Raw genomic sequence first — 23,363 nt, 5'->3', positions numbered from 1 at the left:
CTCACCTCCCTCTTGCGTTCTCGCGGACAACACACGTACACCTTCTGATCGAGCTTCCAATAATCTTTCTCACAAAACCCACACAAACATCGTCACAACAGAAGCATTATGGCTGACTCGGCCGTGAACTTCGTGGTGGGCCGACTGGGAGAGTTCGTGGTGAAGGAGGCTGCGTTGCTCCAAGAGGTGGGCAACGACGTGATGCTGCTCAAAGACAAGCTCCAATGGCTGCAGATGTTCGTCCAGATGGCGGACCACGAGCGCCGGCAGGCGGGCGGCGGCGCCTACAAGGACGTGTGGGTGCAGCAGACGCGGGAGGTGGCGCTGGAGGTGGAGGACGTGCTGGACGAGTTCATGCTCCGCGTCGACATAGAGCACGCGCTGCCCCTCTGGAACAAGTTGCTCAAGATCCTCTCCACCTGCGGCACCCAGATATCCGTCCGCCATGCCTTGTCAAGGAGGATCTCCATGATCAGAGCAAGGCTGGAGCAGATCTCCCAGCACAGAAAAGACTACATCCCAGACGAGCAGTCTCCCCCAGCTGCAAAGGCGGCGCCGTCTCCGTCCATAACCACAACGGATGGCTGGTATGGTATACTCTCCTTACATCGATCAATTACACATTTACACCTCAATTCGATCAGTCAGTCAAAAACAGATAGGTAGCCACTACTGGAATCCTCCGATTTGCCTACCGTTTTTCTCTTTCCGTAGGTAGAAAAGTTTTGAGTACTCTAGAGAAGATTTAGTTCCCTAAAATAATGAGTCAGAAAAACCATACATAGGAAAGCCTCAGTATTCCCTATGAAATTGATGATTCCTCGGGAGAAAATAGGGAGGTGGTCGTGGTGGTCGCCATCATGTATCCACATAGGTGACATGAAACAGTGACGGAGCCAGGAATTTTAGAGAGCCTGGGCGAGACAATACGCCAAGCTAACAATGACAAGCAATGCACATGAGTATATTATATAACATACATATAATATTAGGAAACCATGATAGATTCAAATTAAGATATTAAAATGATTTTTCAGTACACAATTTCAAGACTTAGATAATAAAACACAAAAGATAAACCTAAATGTTATTGATAACTACGGCTGCACACGAGCAGGCGACTTTTCAAGTTTTGAAACCGTTGAAGAATAGTAGCTTCATCAAGTGAATTGAATAGTTGTCTCTCAATGTGTCACCATCAAGTTGTTGAACCAATCATCAGCAATCTTATTGTGGGATTTAGACTTGATAGTCTTCATAGCTGAGAAAGCCCTTTCAACAGTTGCTGTTAACACTAGCACCAACAATGCCAATTCAATGAGCTTGTAGACCAATGGAAAAAGAAAATATTTTTCAGTTTCAACCATTTTCTGGGACAAACTTGCAATATCTTTGCAATTAGCAAAGGCAGCATACCTCCTTACATGAATAATATAGGCCTCCTTACATGAAGAATATGGAAAAAGCATGCCTCCTTTTGCTCTATACTTAGCCTTTGGGCTAAAGCGCAAGTAGCCGGGGAGCCTGGGCAACGGCCTAAGGTGGCCGGGCCTTGGCTCCGCCACTGACATGGAACCCTAAAAAATAAATACAATTTTTAGTGGGGACGACCGCAAAACTCACAATTTATTCACACCTTACAGAATGATGAGCTAAATTAATACCCATCACATTCCAACACGTACAGAGTAACTTAATTTCGTTGGCAATTTTACGAGAAGCGGTGCAAATACATAAGCGGTACTGTTAGCTAGGTGAATGTATTTGTTATCTATCTAACATATGATCGAGTTGCTCACAACCGCTTTGTTAATTACTAATGGTATGCTGACATATACATGGTGCGCGTGCATGCTCCGATCCCTACGGGGCACACAACACGTTACATGTCCAACAGAGAGGCAGTTGTGGTTGTATGGTTTGTATAGGTGAGTTGGCTCGACGAGGATGTAAAGGGCTGAACCACAAGAGCCTCAAATCCTTTTGAGGATGAGACCATGTGACTAAGCTCGACATAAACCCACTACCTTATATTAGCTTATATAATACTAATACACGAACTCCTTTCCTACTGCCCCACAAGGGACGCCAAAAGCTTTGCCAAGAATTTTATTAATTAATCCTAGCTAACTATAAATATTCCTAAGCTTAATTCATGCGTGACTCCATGTAGGGATGACGAGCCGAGAACTGGCTTCACCGAGGAAAGTTCATCGCTGGAGCACATGCTTATCAGCGGTGATACGAAGAGATCGATCGTGTCGATCGTCGGGGAGAGTGGCATTGGCAAGTCCACTCTTTTACGGATGGTGTTGGACAGAGATGTGGTCAAGAAGCACTTCGATGCTCATGCTTATTGGCTGAATCTCCCACCACGCACTACAAAGGCCGATGCACTATGCCTGATTTACAAGCGCGTGTGCCCTTCTGCTCGTTCCCCCGTGACCGAGGAAAAAATTCGTGGTGCCCTCAAAGAGTATCTTGAGGGCAAACGTTATGTGATTGTGTTGGATGGTATGGATAAGCTCTTTAATTGGAGTTCTGTGCTGAGCGTCCTGCCTGACGATGACCTTGGAAGCAGGGTGGTTATCATGGATGCCCTCTGTGGCAATGAAGCTACAATTACAGGGGTTCGTGTACTCAGAGTACCCCATCTCAATAACGAAGAGAGCCACTACCTGTTCTGTCGTCATGCTCTTGGGAGTGGTAACAAGCACCTCAGCAAGTCTTTTGGCAGTAAAGACTTGTCAAACAGAGAATTCAACAAGAAAATAATGGACAAGGTGCTTAAGATAACAACCGGCTTTCCTTTGGCAATCCAACTTTTAGGTCGGCTCCTTCGGCGAAAGGAGTTCCCCGACCAGTGGATAAATGTGCTCAACCATCTCAACGACATGGAGCGGTCTAGTCGTCTCGAGCGCATATTGGCACTAAGCTTTGATGATCTTCCACATTCTTTGAAGTTGTGTTTCTTGTATTTTTCCATGATGCCACTGAACATAAACTACACTGCAGCGGTGTTGGTGAGGCGATGGGCTGCCGAGGGATTCCTCAAGCCAAATAAGGGAGAAAGCATGGAGGATGTTGGGTACAATTATCTGAAAGAGCTTATTTCAAGAGGTATGCTGAATATAAGTTGGAAGGGACCCTTAACCTCTAAAGGGTTGATCCGAAGTGTGTTTATCCATCGGCGGCTTCATTCCATGGCACGGTTAGAAACACAAAAGGGTAGTTTCCTTGATATCTATGACAGTACTGACATCCCATCATCGGCAGTTGTTCGCCACCTCTTCATCAAGAACTTCAGGAATGTTGCCGACATCCATAAGGATGCTCCTTTTCCTAAGCTACGGTCCTTAAGGTGTCACTTCTCCAATCCGGAGCCTGTCCGATACCACTTCTCTGAGTATTGGAAGATTGTAAGATGCAACTCTCCTGAGTACTTGAGGTGTGATTCGGCAGCAGGTGGTGGGGATGCTACCGCTATCAATGTTGATCAACCAAACCACTACTATTCTCTCAAACATCTATTAAGATCCAAGCTACTGCGAGTGATCGAGCTACGAGGATTGCAACTAAAAAAGCTACCTCGCGCAATCGGTGACTTGGTCCATCTAAGGTACCTGTGCATCCGGAGTAGCAGCCTGGTAGAGCTGCCATCAACAATTGCAAAACTATCTAACCTACAGACGTTGGACATACAGGAAACTGGCAGGGTGCAGAAAGTTCCACAAGCATTCTGGTTGATACCAACGCTACGACATGTTCTAGCAGAAAAGCTAACACTACCCAACTCAGTTGGGTTGCTCAAGAACATGCAAACACTCCGGGGCGTGGTCGTCTGTGCTCATCCATGGCACAAAAATAAGAGCCCGTTGCACAAAATGGTTAATCTTCGACGCTTGGAGATCTCGGGGTTGAAGGATCACCACTGGGTCATCCTTTTGGATGCGTTCGAGAGGTTGGAGTCGCTCATTCGCTTGCACCTCAAGGCCAGTAGGGGTGACACCATCCCAATCACTCTATTCACGAGATCTAGCCTGCGGCATCTACAACTCCTAGAGCTACACGGAAGGATCGACATGTTAGCTGAAGGGGCAGAAGCTCCGTTTGCGCTGGAAAACCTTAGCTGGTTGCTTCTCAAGTCTTCATTGGTGGGCCAAGACTTCATCGACAAGTTAGGCACGCTCCCGCGCCTTGCGGAGCTAGTGTTGTCGAACGAAGCATTTCAAGGGAGAGAGCTTGTTTTCTCCCATGGAGGAAGTGGGTTTGGCAACCTGACGGACCTTTTACTCCGTGAGCTCAGTGAATTGGAAGAGTGCAAGATCGATCCGGCCCTTACAAAACTGAAGAAACCTGAAGTGGTGAGCTGCGCCATGATGAAGCAATAGCTTGTTGGAGGGGAACAAGTAGTAACGGGGCCTATCGGGGAATTGGAGGTAGTTGCTTCAGTTGAAACTCTATGACGGGAGTATATATTACTGTACATATGTTAATTAGCTGTTTATACTATTATATCTGTTCGTTTCATTCCTAGTTTTTCCAACTTACAAGTATGTACTGAGCTGATTTGGTCACTGCGAGCGTCTTAGGACAGCTCGTGTTGTAATGAAAATTTCAAATCGTCAAAAAGATATGCAACTCTCCTGCATATTATTAGTTGCTTTGATTAAATAGATTTGCTTGTTATGTTATGCTAATCAGATCAACCGAATGATAATAAATCAGTAGTGCAGCAGTGGTCTTGATTAATCGTAGTAGTGCTGCTTGGCCGTCGCTGCTAAAACATACGAATATATGGGCACGTGGCCTTGTCCTTCCTTATTCGGAGAGTAGTAGGGAAAACGAGATCTTAGAGTAGAAGTACATTGCTATAAGTCAGCGGTATCATAGGTCGTCTCATGCAGTGCCATGTAGGATTTTTGATGATGTGGAGGAGAGAAAAATATGTCGTTGTTTCGCGAAACAATGACCTTATGAGCTAAATAGTAGGACTATGAGACAACTCAACAACCATTATACGAGTTATTGTTGTCATGCAACTCATAATATTTTCTTTTTTCATATGCACAAATTAACGAATTATATAGCTCTACTAGACAACTTATAATACAATCCATTATACGGGTTGTCTGTTGAGTCATCTCAAGATTATATGTTAATGCATGAGACCGTCTATTAGACGATACCAATGTACTTGTCTGGGCAGCAGCTGGGCTGTGGAACGTGGACGCCGGGGGGGGGGCAGAGCGGATGCCGGCCCAACTCGACGCTGTGCGTGGACCGCAGGCAGGCGCTACCTGTTCTGCGACTCGGCGGGCCATCCGACCCAGCGGGCCGCGAAGCTCATCGCGTCGGCCTTCTACGATGGCCCGCCCAAGTTTGCCGCCCCGGTCAACTTGAAGCAGCTGGTCCGCCAAAGAACATGGTGGGTGATTAGGCCAACCATGCATATGAAACTACTCATTCCTGACAGTGAATGTTATTCACTGTTAGGAAATGATGGAACTTAATAAGAGTTGCGCTACAAAGCAAATTAAAATCAATTTTACGTGCTCTTTGTTTTTTTCAACGATGGAGGAAGCCTATTAGCCTAATTATAGAGTAAGGTGTATTGACGATTATTAAACTTGTTCGGTGTCGGTTAATCCCATAAACAGAGCCAGAGCTCTCAAGAGAATGGCTATCCCATTTTCTAAGTTAAAATTTAGCATGTCTATTGGAAAAGTGTGCTTCAACAGAGTTTCTATCTGGATGGTTATTCCATCCGGCTTACAAAATACTCACCCAGATTCTCCAAACTTGGTAAGTGGGTTTGGCTTGCTAAATGTGGGTCCCATGTTAAAAATGGAGAGTGCAAAATGATGAGTCTACTGTAGTGTGAAATGGAAAGGCTGTTGGAGTGGAGAGAGAGTATATATTTTTAGAGAGAAATCTAACTATTGGAATTTGAAAAGTGAGAAATGGATAATTTGTTGGGATGAGTATAAAGAGAAATCTTTATGGTAACTTTATTACAGAGTCGACGTTGGAGTTGGTCTGACAAATCACAAATCTGCCTCTTTAAATTTGACATCGGGTCTTTAAATTTGACATCGGGTGTTATTATTATTTAGATACCTAAACACTGTCTTCCGAAAATTAACCTTTGGATTTACCTAAACATTTTTTTTCTAGATCCGGACATACGCAGTTTATTTTATTGACAATAACTAAGATATAACGAAAAAATAGTTATGACCCTCCGCATCCCGAGAGCGTCCCACATCAAGACCGCCAGAAAACATACGTGGCAGGATCAAATGTCCTGTCCTTCTTATCCGGAGAGACAGCCTCTATCCATCCGTGCATGCATGTTGATGCCTGCTTTGCTGTCGCTTCGTCATCAGCTACCAGGCCGGCCCCACTCCCCCATGCCGCCCAGCTTCACACACGATGCTGAGTCTGGTCCTCATCCGCCACCACTTTCCCGGCATTCTGCATGGCACGTATCACACCTGCACCGTATCTCTCATCCAGTAATCCGATGTCGATCTGTACTGTCAGTGCAAATTCCACCGATCGATCGAGCCATGCAGTCCCGATGCCCGTAGAAACGGAACACCTACGAGTAGTGTGTCTCAGTGGTCGTCAGGTGAGGGAAGAGTCGGTTGACAGGTGAGCGAAACCTTCCGAACTTCCAACCAAAAATAACCCATGATTCAAAAGCGTGCATCTCCCATGCCGATCACACCGCCAGCACAACAGCTTACAGATTACTAGTGTGGGGTGTACTCTGCTGCCCTGCATCCAACAACACTACAACAGCTACCCATTGCAGTTGCAGAGGAAGAGCAAGAAAGCAATGGCGACCTCCCTCCCGGCAGCGCCCCTCCTCGCCCAGCTCCCGTCCCACGCCACCAGGTGCGCCTCCGCTCCATCCCATCCACCCACTTCGACTCACCGCGTCGCCTCTGAACGCTTCCATTCGCAGGCCCCTGCGGCGGCACGGTGGTGGCGCCGCACGAGCTGCTCCGCCTCGCTCCGTGGCGGCCACCAGGAGGACGTCGCTCCGCGTCGCCGGCGTCAGGTTAATTAGTCGCCGCTACCTGCAGCTGCTATTCCTCGGCTTCCTGCCCAGCTGATGATGCCCGCCGTTGCCACCATCTTAACTTGCTCGATCTCCTCCCGCACCGATACGATCCAGGTGCGGCGTCGACGGCGCCGAGGCGCTGCGCTCCGGATCCGACGTCGAGGTGCCGCCGCGGTCCGTGCCGGTGCGCGTCGCGTACGAGCTGCAGCAGGCCGGACACCGATACCTCGACGTCAGGTACGCACGCAGCTTACAACCACACATTATATTATCCGGCCCTGTTTCCATGGCCGGGCCAGCCAGACTAGGGGACGCATGGCAGCTACGGCTGCAGGTCCGCTTCCGCCAACGGCAAAGTCCATGTCGCCGCCGGACGCCGGACGGGGCCACGGCGCGGCAGAGAGAGGTCGAGGGGAACAGCTTTTCAGAGCTAGACTAATTCTGCGACTCTGTGTTATTCACTTGTTGTTATAATTTCCCTATAAAAAAAAACATATCGTTATTCAGGCAAACATTGAAGTAACTCGACTGAACTTTTTTCTTTACCAACAGCAGCAAGTGAACTTTCTTTGCTTGCCGATTTCTGCAGAACCGAGGGTGAGTTCAGCGCTGGGCATCCCGAAGGAGCTGTAAATATCCCCTACATGAACAAGACCGGCTCAGGTAATGCCCGCTGTTTTGTCTTGTGTTTGTGTGTCCTGTTTTAGTTGAGATTGTGACAGTGATCATCTCCATGATCTGTCGTCGTTGATTCTCAAAACTAGCTGGGTATGCTGTAATCCTTACTGCTACCGATAACTTTGTGCATGGAGACATCTTGCTTCATCAAGCAGATACAGTCTAGTATAGTCGTGGACTCGTGTTTGCCAACTATAGATCGAGTCCATTTCAGAATTGGAGTCATCAGGACACACCTTTAAAATTACTGACTCACTAGTCACTACTGATGTACATCACTTTTCCCTTTTCGGTTGTGTGGCAATTCCTTTTATTATTTCTTTTCTACGATCAACCGATGAGCATACTGACAGTTTCAGTTGACCAATGTTTAACTGTGGTTAAGTTGCGCATCTGAATTTTTTTTCTTCTTCCTGGCACTCAAAGGAATGACGAAAAATACGCACTTTCTTGAGCAAGTGTCAAGGATATTCGGCAAGGATGATGAGATCATCGTTGTACGTCTTACTGAATACATTACGGTGTCCAAATAATTAACTTCTTGTTTTTTTCAGTTGTTTTATCTATATGTATCTGAAACTTTCGAGTCTTTATTTCCAGGGATGCCAAAGTGGCAAGAGATCTCTCATGGCAGCGACTGAGCTCTGCTCTGCTGTAAGCATGATCTCCCCCGGCCCATCGTATCTATTCTAGCACAACCAACAACCGGCCCATAGATTTACGTGGTTTGTGCTGTTTTCTCTCTTGCAACCATTTTTCAGGGCTTCACCGCTGTGACCGACATCGCTGGTGGATTTTCTTCTTGGAGGGAGAATGAGCTGCCTATCACCCAGTGATCTCTGAAGTCCAACATCTGTCAAGGCAGCCTAGCTCAAGGATTGTACATAACATTTCCCGGCTTTCGAAGTAACACTTATTGCTGAATAAATGGAGCCTGCAAAGCAGAATGGTAGCAGGACTACTTAGCGTTTATGTAATCCCTTGGATGTTGCAGTTCCACTCTTTCAGCCATTTTTTAGCAGACTGTGATGCGCGCGCAGCACATAAATGTAAAAGGCAAACCTGAGCAGTATTGTGTTACAGAAGTATAATAACAAATAAGTTCAGCATACATCCGTCTATTTTGGGAAACTAAAGAAAGCACATCAAAGCTAAAGCCAGATTTTAAGACTATGACAATCAGAGTTCATCAAGTACTCTGCCGAGACATCCAAAGAAAAAAAAACATGTTAATGATAAATAAAGTGAAGTTCCAGAAACACCATGTGGATAAAGTAGGCTGAATTTTATCCTTTGTCTAAAAAAAGAAAAACAAGGAAAGGACCATAGGATCTATTTTTTACTAATAAACTATGCATTGGCTCCTTCCAAATATACAACTCAGATAACACCAAATAAACATGAAAGTACTAATGAAGATTCTTAATGCAAGCGGGATCACTTAGGACGATATTAGAGCTTGATAGCATACATACTGTACCTATGAATCGAATCACACATTCATCGTCCGGAACAATTTAAATGAATGGAAAAGGATTCTGTACCTGAAGCAAACATTGTAACATGGAGTATCAAATATATATATATATATATATATATATATATATATATATATATATATATATATATGGTTCAAATATCCGAATTAGTTCTGAATTTATCGTATAAATATAGAGTAAAACAGGCATACCTCTTTAGGGTTGAAATATCAGAACTTGAACCAAATTTAAATATTATACTTACAAGTTGGAGTTTACTAGATGATGAGTGGTGCAAATGTTTAAACATTAAAAATTCAACCAAAAGGACTTTCTACGAGGTAATCGGAGTCTATATAGGTCGAGTTTCCAACTCGAACTCAATCAGTTGCTCGCCAGACTTCTAAAAATCCATAATAATTTAGCACAAGTGTAGTGTAATTTTGGGCAGCCCTGACAACGAAGAGTTGAAACTTCCAGCGGAATTCACGGCGCGACCCTGAAGCATTAATCGAATTGATGCAACGGCCGATTTCCAGGGGCGCCAAAGTGGCAGGAGATCTCTCATGGCAGCAACTGAACTCTGCTCTGCTGTAAGCCTGATCACCCCATGATCTCTATTCTACCACCAACAACAGCCTCATGGATTTCTGTGCTTTTTGTCCATTTCACCCATGCCAACTATTTTCAGGGTTTCACCGCTGTGACCGAGGTCGCTGGCGGATTTTCTTCTTGGAGGGAGAATGGGCTGCCTATCATCCAGTGATCTGAGCTTGCCAGCATCATATTTCTGAAGCCCCACATTCTGTCAGGGCGGCCTAGCTCAAGGATTGTACGTTCTTTCGGGCTTGCGAAGTAATAATACTGAATAAAGGTGCAAAGCAGAATAGTATAAAACTGATTAGGGTTTATGTACTCCCTTGGGTGTTGCATTTCCACCTTTTCAGCCATTTTTTAGCAGACTCTGATGCGCGTGTAGCACATAAATGTAAAAGGCAAACCCTGATCGAGCAGTGTTGTGTTACAGAATTATAATACTAAAACAAGATCAACATACTTCCACCTTTTTTGCAACATAAAGCACATAAAAGCTAAAGCCAGATTTTAAGATTATGACAATCAGAGTTCATGAAGTACACTGCCGAGAGCCCAAGACGTCCAAAGGAAGGACTTGTGTTAATGTTAAATAAAATGAAGTTCCAGAAACACAAGGAAGGTTCCATGGGATTTATTTTTTATATGGTATTAAACAACGTATTGGTTCCCAAATATACTACTCAGACAGCACCAAAACATGAAAGTACTAATGAAGATTCTTAATCCTTAAGCGGGGTCACTTGTATTATGAATTGAACGAATCACAAATTCATCGTGCGGAACAATTTAAATGAACGGAAAAGAATTTTGAACTTGAAGCAAACATTATAACATGGAGTCTCAAATATATATGGTTCAAATATACGAATTAGTTCTATGGTTCTCGTAGAAACATAGAGTAAACCAGACATATCTCTTCAGGGTTGAAATATCAGAACTTAAAACCAAATTTTAGAAATATTTTAGTACATTTACAAGTTGGAGTTTACTAGATGAGCGGTGCAAATGTTTACACGTTAAAAAATTCAAACAAAAAAGACTTTCTGCCAGGTAAATAATTGGAATAGTCTCCAACTTGAATTCAATCGATTACCCGCTAGACTTGTAAAACAATCCATAATTTTGGCACAAGTGTAGTGCAGTAACTTGGAGCAGCCATATAGAAACGGTACGTTTCTTTTTAGATCCCCTTTTTCGCAAAATAAAAATGGCACGGCAGTCAGCAGACGAGGAAGAGGACGGACGGCATTTGAAAACTGAAGAGACGCCTCTTGCATCCGCAATCGGTCTGCCGAATTGAAGAGATCGAGCAATGGCAGCGACCTTGGGCCGCGTCTTCCTCCCTGCGCCCCTCCGAGCCCTTGCCAGGCATAGCGCTGCAGCGAACGCCAAGAACACGCCCGGCGGCTTCCTTATTAGTGTCAGGTGCGTTGTCACTCTGTTTCTTGCGGATCGGAATCATTCATCAAGCGCTGCATGGTAGGCGGTAGCTTCTTGATTTTTAGGGGAAAGCTATACGATGTCGATGCCTCCGTATTTCTCATCCATGTGTCATCTGATTTGATCGCATTCGCACCCTTACGTGCCATCTCTATCAAGACTCAGAGATCGACATTCTTCTTCGATGGATGAGGGCTAGGGGCAGGGGTTAAGGAACTTTGGAGTTAGGGTTCGGGATTTTAGGGACTACGTACGAGGTTTAGGGATGAATCCGCTTGCATCTCTGGGGAATGTTGATCCGACAGCGCCAACTGTTAGAGACGGGTGGCCTTGATCTATGTCAATAATAAAGTATTAAGGATCCAAAAACAGGTGTGAGGAGAGGAGAAAAATGGAGTACTCAGGTGCTTTTTTTCTGCAGGTGCACAGGCAATGGCGCTGACGGGGCGTTGCAGGCGGAGCCGGAGGTTGTGGTGCCGCGGTCAGTGCCAGTGCACATCGCATACGAGCTTCAGCAGGCCGGCCACCGCTACCTCGACGTCAGGTAAGCCACGGCACGCTACTGGGTAATGTTCAGTATTCCCTTTCCGGTCAGCAGAACCCTGCTCTCTGTGCTGTGAGCCTGTGACAATTAGCAGCAGCAGTATAGTTCTCACTTCTCACTGAGCACAAAAAATAGTACTGATCAAACAGCATATATTAGCATCTATCACTGAGCAACATAGATTGAATGGAACACAATTTTTCTTATATTCCTTACAGCTATCTGAAATAGCAGTGTCGTGGGAATCTGTCATGGTTCAGTATCATTTTGCCTTTTTTGTTTGCTGCTTGCGCAGAACCGAGTCTGAGTTCCGTGATGGCCATCCCGAAAGAGCTGTAAATATCCCCTACATGTTCAAGACCGGCTCAGGTAATGCTTGCCAACATCCAAGCACATCGTTCTAGTTACTGTTTAATTTGTTTATTGATCAGTTCAGTTTGTGATCAGCCCCACGAGGGTAACCTATATATCAGTGTCGAATCTCAGAGCCTGAATGATCCATTCATGCTGATGAATACTAAAGTACTGATCCATGCAAACGGCATGTGCTTAAGCAAACAGGGACTTATCAAGATGGAGTGCATTTTGACAATTATCATGTGCTTTCAGTAAACAGAATTCCATTCGAGAATCAGGATAGGCATAATCTGGTCAAGTGGTGACGCGCACGCGCTAGTATTTCTTTCTGATACTGATATACAAACTGAAGGCAAAGTAACCCTTTGCTTTCATGAACGCATTATGCTGTCAAGTTGCAACCTTAAAGGCAAAGCAGCAAACTCAAGCGGCGTTTTGGCTCTTCGAATGGGCATAGATAATTTAAAAGCTTTATGATTATGGCCTGGTTACTTCTGTGATTTGGTGTGGTCCTAGGCACCAGCACACAAAGATGAATGTGGGAAAATGTGTAGTTTTATAAGGTTGCCAACTAGACTGAATCCATCTTATAAATGTCGTAGACTCATCACGACACACACCGCTTTATGTTAGTGGCTCCTTACTGTACACCAACGTGTCCTTTCGGCTGTATGACACCTACTGTTCACGATTTCTTTTCTAACACAAACTGATGAAAACCCTAAATTCCCCCAGTTTTACTTTGTGTACATTGATTACATTCTGATTCACATCTGAAAATTTCTGTACTTGCTATCAATCATAGGAATGATGAAAAACTCACACTTCCTTGAGCAAGTGGCAAGGATCTTTGGGAAGGATGATGATATCATCGTGGTTCGTCTGCTGACATCATGAGCTCAAATCAGTTCCTGTTGTTGTCATTCATAATTTTCATTATATTACTAAAAAAACACCTGTTATTTGCAGGGATGTCAAAGTGGCAGGAGATCTCTCATGGCAGCAACTGAGCTCTACTCTGCCGTAAGCTTGATCATCTTACCCTCTATATACTATGTTGCTAATCAGTTCCTGGACCTCCGTTAGTCATGGTGATTTCTCTGAGCACAACCACTTCCAGGGTTTCACTGCTGTGACCGACATCGCCGGTGGATTCTCTTCGTGGAGGGAGAACGGACTGCCTATTAATCAGTGATGTTAGCTCCCCAACATTGCCTAACGATCTGCCAAGGCTGCTCTCCTTGGGGATACACATTGCAATCTTCTCGGTGGACTTTTTAATTAATAGTATACAGAATAAAATGGAGACTGGAAAATTGAACAGAAGGAAGGATAGCAGATTAGGGGTTTATGTCTCATTTCACTTGCTCCCTTTAGTATCTCATCATCACCTTTTATTAGCCAATAATAAGCAGACTGAATGCATGTGTAGCACATTGATGTTACTGCCAAATGGAACTGGACTACAGAGAATGATTAATATCAAAACAAGCTCAGCATACTTAAATTTTGCAAGAAAAAACAAATGCATCCATCAGCAATACCAACACTACGGCAGATTGTATGGCACAACGTTGAGTTATTGGGTCAGATACCGAAAATCAAGCAACTTGTTCACTGAACATATGACACCTGATGATGCGCTTAAATGGCCCTAATGCTATTACTTTTATTTTTGCGAGTAAAGCTATTATTACTTTTCTAGTTTTCTTGTACTAGCTTTTCCATTGTTCATTTGCATCGTCAATGTGTCGAACTCTCGTAAGGCTTCTTTGTTTCGTTAGGACAATTCTTAGACCAACATGGTATTGACTTTGATTATAAGGTTGATGTCATTATATTGAGTACTTTATTATGATTATACTCCCTCCGTTCCAAAATAGTATTTGTTTTCCCTCCTACAGCTCTGGACGTAATGAAGCCCCCCCAACCCCCACCCCCACCCCGATGAGCCCTTCCTACAGTTTTAGCCATGGACGAAGGAGAGGAAGAAGAAAAGAGAGTGAAGGAAGAAGAAAAGGGGAAGGGAAGAAAGGAGAGGAAGAAGAGGAGCCCCTCCTAGCTCGCTAGATCTGCCATTGAATAAACACGCCTTGTAAAAAAGGAGGGAGTAGCAATTTAAGCAAGAAATTGTTTGCTAGTTGTTAGATGTATAAGCCATGGGTGGACCATAGGTGTCCCAACCAGTGTAACATTAGAATCTGTGTTGCATCCTCACTATGCAGTAACATAGATGAAAGGCTCGTAAAAGGGTAATTAAGAGTTCTCATCTTCCTCTGAAATCCTACCCTTTTTCTTCATTTTCTCCATGTATCATGTCAAATCACCATGGGTTTTTACATTCTTTAGATCATGATTAAACAAAAATTGATGTCTGAAAAGAGAAAAAAAACATAACGTGCGGTTATTTGGATGACTTCAAAGTCCAATTTACTTTCATGGACAGTGCCACAGTGGTAGTGCTCCCCTCTATTCCAAATTAGATTTGTTTTAAAATTTTTCCTAACCTGCACAAGTACACAAATTGCGCTATTTCACTACAAATTTTGCTAACCCTAAAAGTACTGATGTATGTACACTACATCCGTTAAACTGAAAGGTTGGGGGTGCAAAAGAATTATGTCGGTGTGCTATCTTACCTCACGTCCTAATTCTTAATACGTAGGATCGATTAGAAAAGGCTATTTGGATCATAAGTACATATGCATCTTGAATTGGAAGCTTACTTGTTACCAATCTCATCTCAACGGTGATCTACATCTAAGAGTTTGTACATGAAAAAGAATTAGAATTTTGAGCTTGTACAAAGTAGACTTAACAGGTGTCAAAGCCTCCTCTATGAAAACGTGCAATTTCTAGATAAGAAATAGGACCCTTGTGCAAAAGCGTTCCCAATCCGACGGCCTCCATTCCCCACTCGCAAACCCCCGTCCATTTCACCTCCGCCGAGTAGGGTTTCCCCGCCGCCGCCGCCGCCCGCTGCAGTTCCCCGTCCGTGCACTTATCCGGCGTTGATCTCGCTCAGGAGCGGATATGAAGCCCGTGGTGGGCGTTGTGGTGTCGAACAAGATGCAGAAGTCGGTGGTGGTGGCGGTGGACCACCTCTTCCACCACAAGATGTACAACCGCTACGTCAAGCGCACCTCCAAGTTCATGGCGCACGACGAAGAAGACGCCTGCAACATCGGCGACCGGGTCGGTAACCCCATCCATCCATCCCCTCCCTTCTGATTTCGTCTCGTGTGCCTGCGAATTGTTTCGATTAGACAGACTGGTGCGGGTCCGTTATTGGATTCTACTGTTGCGCTCCGGTAGCTGGGATGTGAGTTATAGTTAGGCTAATTGATTTAGCTCAAGTTACATTAAGCTCGTTTTGCTGAATCTGTGTCTGATTCTGATACATCAAAAGGAGATAGAAATGACTGCCATGTTACCATTCCTGTATGATGTACTGTTACAGGCTTTTGGCAAATTTCCATTTCGGCTAGCTGCTTAGTAAGTCATAGAATACCCTTTAGGCCCTTTTCTAGGTTGGTTGGACGCCCCCATGTTATTTATCTATGTTCATTATGTATCTGGCAATTGGTGTCAATATAGCCAAACATTAGGGCCACTTAGATGTGTTGATTGATGTGTGTGGTTTTATTGCCTATTTTTGTATCAGTAATACATGTGCTGGTAGGCTTGACTAGTTGAATGAGGTCTGACGGGAGACAGCAGCTAAATGGTCAATAGGATTACACACTTAGTGTTTTCAAAAGCGCCATGTGGGTGGTGAGCAGTACCGAATCACCACTTAAATGGGTTAGGAAGGTTTTCAGTCACTAGGCGCCAGCTGAGGGCTGACTTACATTAGCACTAATGTACTGGTAATCTAGTAATGACAGAGTGCAAATACTACTGTCTGTGATGTTGATACTACTGCCACTCTTTTAGTTATGCTTCTATCTTTTTTCTGTTCCAATGGTGATACCTTTTGTTAATGTCATTCCAATTCATATTTAGGTGAATCTTTTGTACACTTGCTCACCTAGTTTATAAATGTGAGGATCTGCCAAAAGCTCGAGGACTTACTCCTTTGTTTGAGGCTTTTCTTGGCCTATTCAAACCTGCACATTTTTTACTTTGATCCTGAACTGCAGTCACCAAATACCTTGTGTTTGATGCTTCACATGGTGATGAGGTCGTTTGACCAATCTTGGCTTACTAACTAAACCTTTTCATAACTAGGGGCTCCAAATACGATGAAGCTGGCCATGCTTTTGAGGCTGATGAGCTGAAGTTTGAATAAGCTAGTTATCTTACCGGAGAAAAGGAAAATCTAATCTAGGGTAAAAGAAATTTAAACAATTTACCCCAGGAGAGTGTACAGAACTGTGGATATTCAATTTAAAACTAGGATCGATATGTTTTAACCCTGAGATGTGAATGTTCTGATCGTCTGTTAGACAATTTTCATGTGTTTTGACCCACAAAACTTAGATGTGAATGTTTTGAATGTCTGCCAACTTTGGGCAAAGGACATCGTTTATAGTGTGATTTGTCCTATTTTTTCGCTCAATGCAAATTCTTTGATAATGTTAAGTAGTAGTGCTATAACATATTCAACCAGTCCATATTTTATTTTATTTTATTTATGCACTACCCCTAACACCAGACTTGAACAAAGCTTGTCTGGCGGTTACTCTTGGATCCTTGAAATGCTATATTTTCTTTACATTATACTGATTGGGATACAGAAAAAAAGAAGTTTGGTAGCTCCTTATTTCTTGATATATCAATGACATTGAGCTTAACTATTTGCTTTACATCGGAGATTCCTTTTTGGCATTCTGTTCATCTGCTTGCTGGGATTAGTTTTCCTTTGCACTATTGTTCTGTATATTAGCTTATGTTAGGCTTGATCCTTTGTACCTGCAAGAAATTAGTTTTTTCTTCCAAGATTTTTTTATGACGGCTAGATTATTTCAATTCAGGTTAGGCTGGATCCTTCTAGGCCCTTGAGCAGACATAAGCACTGGGTTGTTGCTGAAATTCTTCGCAGAGCTAAGATGTATGTTCCGCCATCTGCAACGGCATCCAGTGAAAATGATACCAAGGCTAGACAGGCTGGCGTTGCTACCAAATGATCCCGCCTTTAGTTCCTTGGAGACAAAGACACAGTTGCCATTTTTTGTTAATTGAATGTGCATGAGATGTTTAATCCGTGGAAGAAACCATCATTTTTGCTGGACACGGTTTGTTCTTCTGTAGCACCCTTTGTTGGATGGCAGCCAATGGGGATGTAATTACCAGAATCAACTTTCGAGATCCAATGTTTTTTTTTTGGCATTTGCATGTTACTGAAATGGGCAAGAACAGAAGGTTCCTCTGTTTTTGGCACATGCGTATATGGTTGGCAGTCTTGTCTTTATGGTTCCATCTGAATCTGATGATACTGAAATGCGCAAGGCCAGATGGCACGGAGGAGCAAAATCCGAAGTAATTGTGAAAGTTGTATGGTAGAGTGATTTTTGTGAAATAATTTTATGTTGGTATGAGTCAATACTCACTTAACTTGCTGATGCCGCAGCATCTGTGTAAAGTGTGAACTAGTTTTTGTTGTGCTCATTGGTGCTGTAGGTGAATACGAGTATTCAAGAAATTTGGATTTTTGAAAAAGGAAATAAAAATCATTGAAACATGGAAAATGGCAAGCAAATCAAGGAGTTCATGACGAGAGGGTCAATTTTGCAAGCCAATGTTGCCACACGAAGGGAGTGTAAAAAAATCCAAATTTCTCGAGAGTATTCTGCCTTGTTTGATGCAGACTGTTGTAAATTTATGAAGATTCTGAGTATGCCAAGCCGTCAAGGACGACGAGGGCCTTGGCGTACACCATCGTTTCGTTTCGGTCTCGTGCGCTCGAACCGATTGGAGAGGAGTTGGGATCATTTGAAGAGCATAAAATTTGGACCACGTTATCGCGCGACCTATCGCGCAGACACGGATCGCGCGCCCCTATTCCATGCTAACAGCCTAACACAATATGACGCGACTCTCTTCCATGCCTTGTGGTGTCATAATTATTGCAGGGTCAGTAGACACCACACTCGTTGCATGGTCTGTACATGCGGGGTGCAAACTGTTGTTACTGTGCAGTTAGATAGAGACGTCGCTTTCACGATGATGCAATCACGGGCATTGAGAAAAATGAGTCTATTTTCCTTAATCGAACATTACTCTCTCATCAATCATCCATTTTCAAATCCAATTACACCATTGTGATAGACCTACAAAACAAGCTATGTTGCATATGTTTTGAAGCCATTTTACATGACTATCAGTAGTAAGTTATGTATAAGTGCATAGCAATTTATGTTTCAAGATATATGAATACACTGAGAGATATTGTAGACATAGTGTAATAACTTTATAAAGAGAAAATGTGTTAACCTTTGGTGAAGCAATTTACATTATATGTTTACTTGTATATTAGCAAATTTATATAGAGAATACAAATGTACCAACTTAAATAAAAGAGCATGTACCAACTTACACAGGGAGTATAACAATTTATATAGTTTCATAGTATGTCTAGTAACAATTTGTGTAAAGACAATGTGACAATTTAAATAAATACTTCATATCAGTTAAAAATTATTATTGTAGCAATTTACGTAAATAATTTGTTGGTATACACAAGTAATTTATAAATAGCTACCACTCATTAAATATAAGTTGCTGGTACATAAAACTCTTCCGAAACATATAGGTCATGGTCGTATTTTGTAGATCTCATCTTAAAAAACGTAGTGGTGCAAACGGAATTAAAAAAAATGAATACCGCATATAGGATTTATGATAATTTTTATCCTCTTCTTACTAGCCTAGAATGTGTTCTTAAAAAAGGGTAAGTGCATGAACTAATTAGTAGACAAGCAGACACGATTGTTCTACATGCATAGAATACCCGGGTGCGGCTACCAACAATCCTGCGTGCGTACGAAATTTGGGCCAGCACAGGCCGTAGCTGGGTAGGCTGTCGCTCCGTACGGGTCGCACGCTACGGCTCGCACGTTGGGTTCTACGTGAGTCACAATTTTTTATCGCCTCGCGAGCTAATGTAACTAATGGAATGCTTGTGTTCAATTCGGTTCCCCGAGCAATCCGGTAGCAGCAGTATAGGATAGCACTAGTCGGTGGTTAATCGTCACTTGCCATGATCGACATGCATTGTTTGGCTCTCCAGTATAAGGGGTCATGACCATCAGTAGTGAATTCTGGATTTCGGTTGCTTTCCACCTACTTGATTCCGAATAAATGGGTGTTCTATGACACCTCAAGTGTTCAGTTACGGGCTAAGTGTTTGTTTTAACTGACTGAGATTGTTTTTACTAGTACAGAATATGTTGCACATGTGTTTTTCTCCATCGCCACCTGGTATTTGAATTGAGTGATGGCAACGATCCTCTCGGGCATCAGTGGTCATGTAAATTGGATTGTGCTTAGTTGTTTGACAATTTTCACTCGCAATATTCCTTAACTTTGGAGATCATCTGCTTTTGGCATTTGCATGTTACTGAAATGGGCAAGAAGAGAAGGTTCCTCTGTTTTTATGGTTGGCCGTCTTTGCCTTTGTGGTTCCATCCGAATCTGATACAAAATGTGCAAGGTACGGAAGAGCAAAATCCAAAGTAGTTGTGAAAGTTGGCCGGTAGAGTGGTTTTTACGAGATATTTTTATGTTGGTATGAGTCAGTTCTCATCATTTAACTTGCTGAATGCTGATGCTGCATCTGTGTAAATTAGTTATTTTTGTCGTGCTCATTGGTACTTGTTGACGGCAGTTAGCACGTCAAATTGTGAACCGCAAGCGCACAGGTCAGTTGTACCTTTTCCCTCAAAGTATTCATTCAAGGTTTGTCAATCCATGGATTGGCAGCGAACTAACTAGGTTTGTCAATCCGTGGATCAATTACATATAAAGGTAAACTTGATATATATGAATGATAGAGCATAGGTTGATCACATCCACAGATACATATGAGATAGCATAACCAAAGGTAATAAGAGCATATTATCTTCTAATTGTAGATCTAACTAATAAGCAAGCACATCATGCATCTCATCCAAAGCAATCTTTAAACTACTACCTCCGATCAACCTCCCGAAAACCCCTACCCTACACGTAAGCGGACCCCATCACGATCCCCCCTATCGGCGCAGGCAGTTTAAGGGCACAAATATAGATGAACATGTCTAAATATCATGAAGAATCGACATACTAAATCTAATCACCATGATTACACCAAGCATGCTAGATAGTCTAATCCGGAACTACACTAGTAACAAGCATATCCATAATAGACATAAATCATAGAAGAAGGCATTGAGTCGCTAACAGATCGGATGACAAGAAGAACATTGCTTATATTATAGATGTATTTAGATCATCACCTTCATCGATGATCTACTCCTGCTCCTGATCTCCACCATGGCATAGCCATGCAGGGAGGTCATGGTGGCTAAGGTCGGCCTAAGCCATCTTCTAGACAACTTCGAAGACTTGCAGCGCCCCTGAGCTCCCTCTGGTGTATGCCTTTGGTTTCGTCACGTTCTGGTGGATTGATCTCGTGTGTCGATGAATTTTGGACATATTTATAATCTGGAGGACCCGTGGTTTAAATTGAAAGGCAAATGGGCAAAGGAAAGGGGTGGGCCGATCAGCCTGGAGGGGTCCAGGCCGATCGGCCTGGCCCTTTCTTTTACCCCCTCGCGTCCAGCTTCATTGCCAAGTCTTCTTTAATGTTCTGGAACGTTATTTTTGTATGCATGTGGGCCTGACACATCAGTAGCTTCGGGATAAGATTGATCTTCAGTAACTTTTCAAATCTCCGCTCGATCCTCTTTGATTCCGAAGTGATCCTTGTCATATCTTCACAAACTTAACTCTTAAGTCATCTTGGAGAATTGCTCGCCAAAAACTAGCACGGGAGGGGGTAAAAAGACCCTAGGTCGATCGGCCTGGGCCCTTTTTGTTCCTCCTGGTCTTCGTCTTCCTCTAGTCCACTACTCGTTCAAGACTTTATCATAAAAATATACATATTTAGCCTAATTTCCTACGAAAATAGAATATTCTTCAAAATATCTTGCATATATGAAAATAGAGTTACTTCAGGTGCCAAATGGCGGGTTAGTATAACAATATGCATGAAAATATTAATTAAATGGCACTAAAAGTGTGTCAATAACGAGCGTCAACAGTACTGCAGATGATTCCGTCTTATTTACTGCAGACTGTTGTAAATTCATGGAGATCAGAGTTGTAAATTCATGGAGATTCTGATCATGTAGATCTCGATTTTATGTCGGATTGAGCCAGAGCGTTTCCCTGCCGAATGTGCATACTACATTCTCAAACACGTGTGCAATTTCTGCTTGTTTCGACCAACGTTTCTTACCGTTGCGTAGTTATGTCGACGAAATGATCTCCCACTTTATTTTCAACTTGAAACACTAGCACCTCTCAGCTAGAACACATTCTTTTTTTTTTTGAAAAATAGCAAAAACACGTTCACTGGACACGTCATGTGAGGAGTACATAAACAATTGTGGATATGATGAATTATTCATTCGCTGGCACTTACTCCATCCACCTCAAATTATTAATCATTTTAGCTTTTCTAGATTTACAGACTTTTCTATGCACCAGATATATCCTCCCTTCATTTCAAATTACTATTCGTTCTAGCTTTTCTAGATACTTAGCTTTTACTATGTATCTAGATATATATTATATCTAGATAAGTAGCAAAAGCTATGTATCTAGAAAGGAGTGCGTTAAGCCGTGACTGATCGCGCAGTCCACCAATCGCGCGATCTTATTACATATTGTTGCATGCATATCTCCATTCAGACGGTTGGAAACTGAAACGAGTAGACCATACGAGTTGAGCCATCTTAAAATAAAATGAGCAAAGCATGAGTTAGCAGAGTTATCCCTTTCACATGAGGTTATTGCTGACATTAGCGTGGGAAATTGGGGTTGCACAGGCGCCCTCTTCAGTTGAATTGGGTTCAGAAGAATCGGGCTCACTGGCATCAACCTCTGGAGGCACCTGCAGAGAAGGCAGTTGGCTCAGAAACAAATCGCAACTGCTGCTGCAGAGTGCGAATTTGATTAAAAAGAAGTGATTTTGTTCAGTCACATGGCGTGATCGCACCTGAACAACTCTGAGTGAGAAGGCAGGCTGATTCTCCGAGCGCTTAGCCCTGTCGAGCAGCTGCATGTGCACCAGAACATCCTCCGCCCTCTCGGCGTTCACATCCAACGCGTACCTGACGCTGAAGCGGTGGAAGTGCGCCCAGAGCCTGTCGGCGAAGTCCGGCGCGAGCGCCTCGGTCGCGCCGGCGTCCCTGAGCCGGCGCAGCACGTCGTGGTAGACGCCCAGCCTGGTGCGCTCGCTCCCTGGGCGCAGCTGCGGCTGCGCGTGGACCCGGCCTCCCTCCATCGCTGAAAGCACGCCCCCGCGAGGTGTTCGGCGAAATGCGCGCAACGACTCGCTCGGTCGCCGTGGGAATCGTCGCCGGCCTCTCGCACATCGATGATCCCAACGGCGTACGGCTGCACGACACCCGGCGTTTCGCGCGCGCGGCATCCCGACAGGATATCCGGCGGGCCGTTGACTAGCGTCTGATTGGCCAAGCCAAACTGTTGTGCAGTAACAGCGACGACGGCATGCGCTAGATATAGAATTTGGCATTCCCTTCTCGTCCAAGATTTGTTCGTAGTTGACTTTTGTTTCGCATGGCGCTTGAGACGATCAACATCACGTCAGCTCGTGATTACTGTATCATGAAACGAGAGTTCAGAATAATGTCCAACGATACGAACTTGGCCCTTCCAGCATTGCAAACCTCAAGTGAAGCTCTCTCTCCATTTTCAGGCAAAACTCAAGCGAAGCGCATGTTTTTTAGAGCCAGATGGCAGTAGAGAACAGGAGATTGAGCGCATGCATGTCAACAGATCCGGTTTCGCCTCTGTATTCTGTCAACACATCAACAACTTGCTTGTTCAGAAGGTCAGGAAAGCGTTTCCCTTGGTTTTGTTGCTGATGCAAGCCACCCCAGGTTCATGAACCCATGTCCTGGCGCTGCAGCCTGCAGGAATAGCATCGTTGCGTCTCTATCTGAAATCCGGAATTTTCAGGCTCACC

At 43.8% G+C, this 23,363-nt stretch overlaps 5 protein-coding genes across 5 annotated transcripts; 4 read left to right on the top strand and 1 right to left on the bottom strand.

The window, feature by feature from the left end:
• On the top strand, positions 1 to 4,561 carry LOC101786731 (disease resistance protein RPM1). The gene is made up of 2 exons (XM_022826219.1): positions 1 to 587; positions 2,174 to 4,561. The coding sequence occupies exons 1-2, from the start codon at positions 109 to 111 to the stop codon at positions 4,389 to 4,391; spliced, it is 2,697 nt and encodes an 898-aa protein (XP_022681954.1). The 5' UTR covers positions 1 to 108; the 3' UTR covers positions 4,392 to 4,561.
• Positions 4,562 to 6,465: 1,904 nt separating this feature from the next.
• On the top strand, positions 6,466 to 8,861 carry LOC101771623 (thiosulfate sulfurtransferase 16, chloroplastic). Its single transcript, XM_004966434.3, has 7 exons — positions 6,466 to 6,903; positions 6,974 to 7,069; positions 7,187 to 7,309; positions 7,662 to 7,735; positions 8,177 to 8,247; positions 8,351 to 8,404; positions 8,512 to 8,861. Exons 1-7 carry the CDS (start codon positions 6,845 to 6,847, stop codon positions 8,584 to 8,586), a joined length of 552 nt encoding a protein of 183 aa, XP_004966491.1. The 5' UTR covers positions 6,466 to 6,844; the 3' UTR covers positions 8,587 to 8,861.
• A 2,254-nt stretch (positions 8,862 to 11,115) lies between these two features.
• Positions 11,116 to 13,547, top strand: LOC101786342 (thiosulfate sulfurtransferase 16, chloroplastic). Its single transcript, XM_004967239.3, has 6 exons — positions 11,116 to 11,250; positions 11,687 to 11,809; positions 12,105 to 12,178; positions 12,972 to 13,042; positions 13,136 to 13,189; positions 13,287 to 13,547. The coding sequence occupies exons 1-6, from the start codon at positions 11,138 to 11,140 to the stop codon at positions 13,359 to 13,361; spliced, it is 510 nt and encodes a 169-aa protein (XP_004967296.1). The 5' UTR covers positions 11,116 to 11,137; the 3' UTR covers positions 13,362 to 13,547.
• Positions 13,548 to 15,051: 1,504 nt separating this feature from the next.
• Positions 15,052 to 17,585, top strand: LOC101771223 (30S ribosomal protein S17). Its single transcript, XM_004966433.3, has 2 exons — positions 15,052 to 15,361; positions 17,143 to 17,585. Exons 1-2 carry the CDS (start codon positions 15,200 to 15,202, stop codon positions 17,293 to 17,295), a joined length of 315 nt encoding a protein of 104 aa, XP_004966490.1. The 5' UTR covers positions 15,052 to 15,199; the 3' UTR covers positions 17,296 to 17,585.
• A 4,347-nt stretch (positions 17,586 to 21,932) lies between these two features.
• LOC111257136 lies at positions 21,933 to 23,049 on the bottom strand. Its single transcript, XM_022826233.1, has 2 exons — positions 22,371 to 23,049; positions 21,933 to 22,265 (listed from the first exon to the last, which is right to left on the bottom strand). Exons 1-2 carry the CDS (start codon positions 22,908 to 22,910, stop codon positions 22,152 to 22,154), a joined length of 654 nt encoding a protein of 217 aa, XP_022681968.1. The 5' UTR covers positions 22,911 to 23,049; the 3' UTR covers positions 21,933 to 22,151.
• Between the last annotated feature and the right edge of the window lie 314 nt (positions 23,050 to 23,363).

The sequence above is a fragment of the Setaria italica genome, chromosome IV (genome assembly GCF_000263155.2).
Source record: "Setaria italica strain Yugu1 chromosome IV, Setaria_italica_v2.0, whole genome shotgun sequence".
Classification (NCBI taxonomy): Eukaryota; Viridiplantae; Streptophyta; class Magnoliopsida; order Poales; family Poaceae; genus Setaria; species Setaria italica.
The sequence above is the reverse complement of the archived record's forward strand: the minus strand, read 5'-3'. Positions and strand labels throughout refer to the sequence as shown.

What these genes read in the sequence shown, in the direction of transcription:
- LOC111257136 (XM_022826233.1), bottom strand. Translation starts at nt 22,910, where the DNA reads ATGCCAAATTCTATATCTAGCGCATGCCGTCGTCGCTGTTACTGCACA. An exon ending in TCTCACTCAGAGTTGTTCAG is followed by an intron (nt 22,266 to 22,370) that starts GTGCGATCACGC and finishes CCTTCTCTGCAG; the next exon opens with GTGCCTCCAGAGGTTGATGC.
- LOC101771223 (XM_004966433.3), top strand. Translation starts at nt 15,200, where the DNA reads ATGAAGCCCGTGGTGGGCGTTGTGGTGTCGAACAAGATGCAGAAGTCG. An exon ending in CCTGCAACATCGGCGACCGG is followed by an intron (nt 15,362 to 17,142) that starts GTCGGTAACCCC and finishes ATTTCAATTCAG; the next exon opens with GTTAGGCTGGATCCTTCTAG.
- LOC101786731 (XM_022826219.1), top strand. Translation starts at nt 109, where the DNA reads ATGGCTGACTCGGCCGTGAACTTCGTGGTGGGCCGACTGGGAGAGTTC. An exon ending in ATAACCACAACGGATGGCTG is followed by an intron (nt 588 to 2,173) that starts GTATGGTATACT and finishes GACTCCATGTAG; the next exon opens with GGATGACGAGCCGAGAACTG.
- LOC101786342 (XM_004967239.3), top strand. Translation starts at nt 11,138, where the DNA reads ATGGCAGCGACCTTGGGCCGCGTCTTCCTCCCTGCGCCCCTCCGAGCC. An exon ending in CATGTTCAAGACCGGCTCAG is followed by an intron (nt 12,179 to 12,971) that starts GTAATGCTTGCC and finishes TATCAATCATAG; the next exon opens with GAATGATGAAAAACTCACAC. An exon ending in AGGATGATGATATCATCGTG is followed by an intron (nt 13,043 to 13,135) that starts GTTCGTCTGCTG and finishes TGTTATTTGCAG; the next exon opens with GGATGTCAAAGTGGCAGGAG.
- LOC101771623 (XM_004966434.3), top strand. Translation starts at nt 6,845, where the DNA reads ATGGCGACCTCCCTCCCGGCAGCGCCCCTCCTCGCCCAGCTCCCGTCC. An exon ending in CATGAACAAGACCGGCTCAG is followed by an intron (nt 7,736 to 8,176) that starts GTAATGCCCGCT and finishes TGGCACTCAAAG; the next exon opens with GAATGACGAAAAATACGCAC. An exon ending in AGGATGATGAGATCATCGTT is followed by an intron (nt 8,248 to 8,350) that starts GTACGTCTTACT and finishes CTTTATTTCCAG; the next exon opens with GGATGCCAAAGTGGCAAGAG.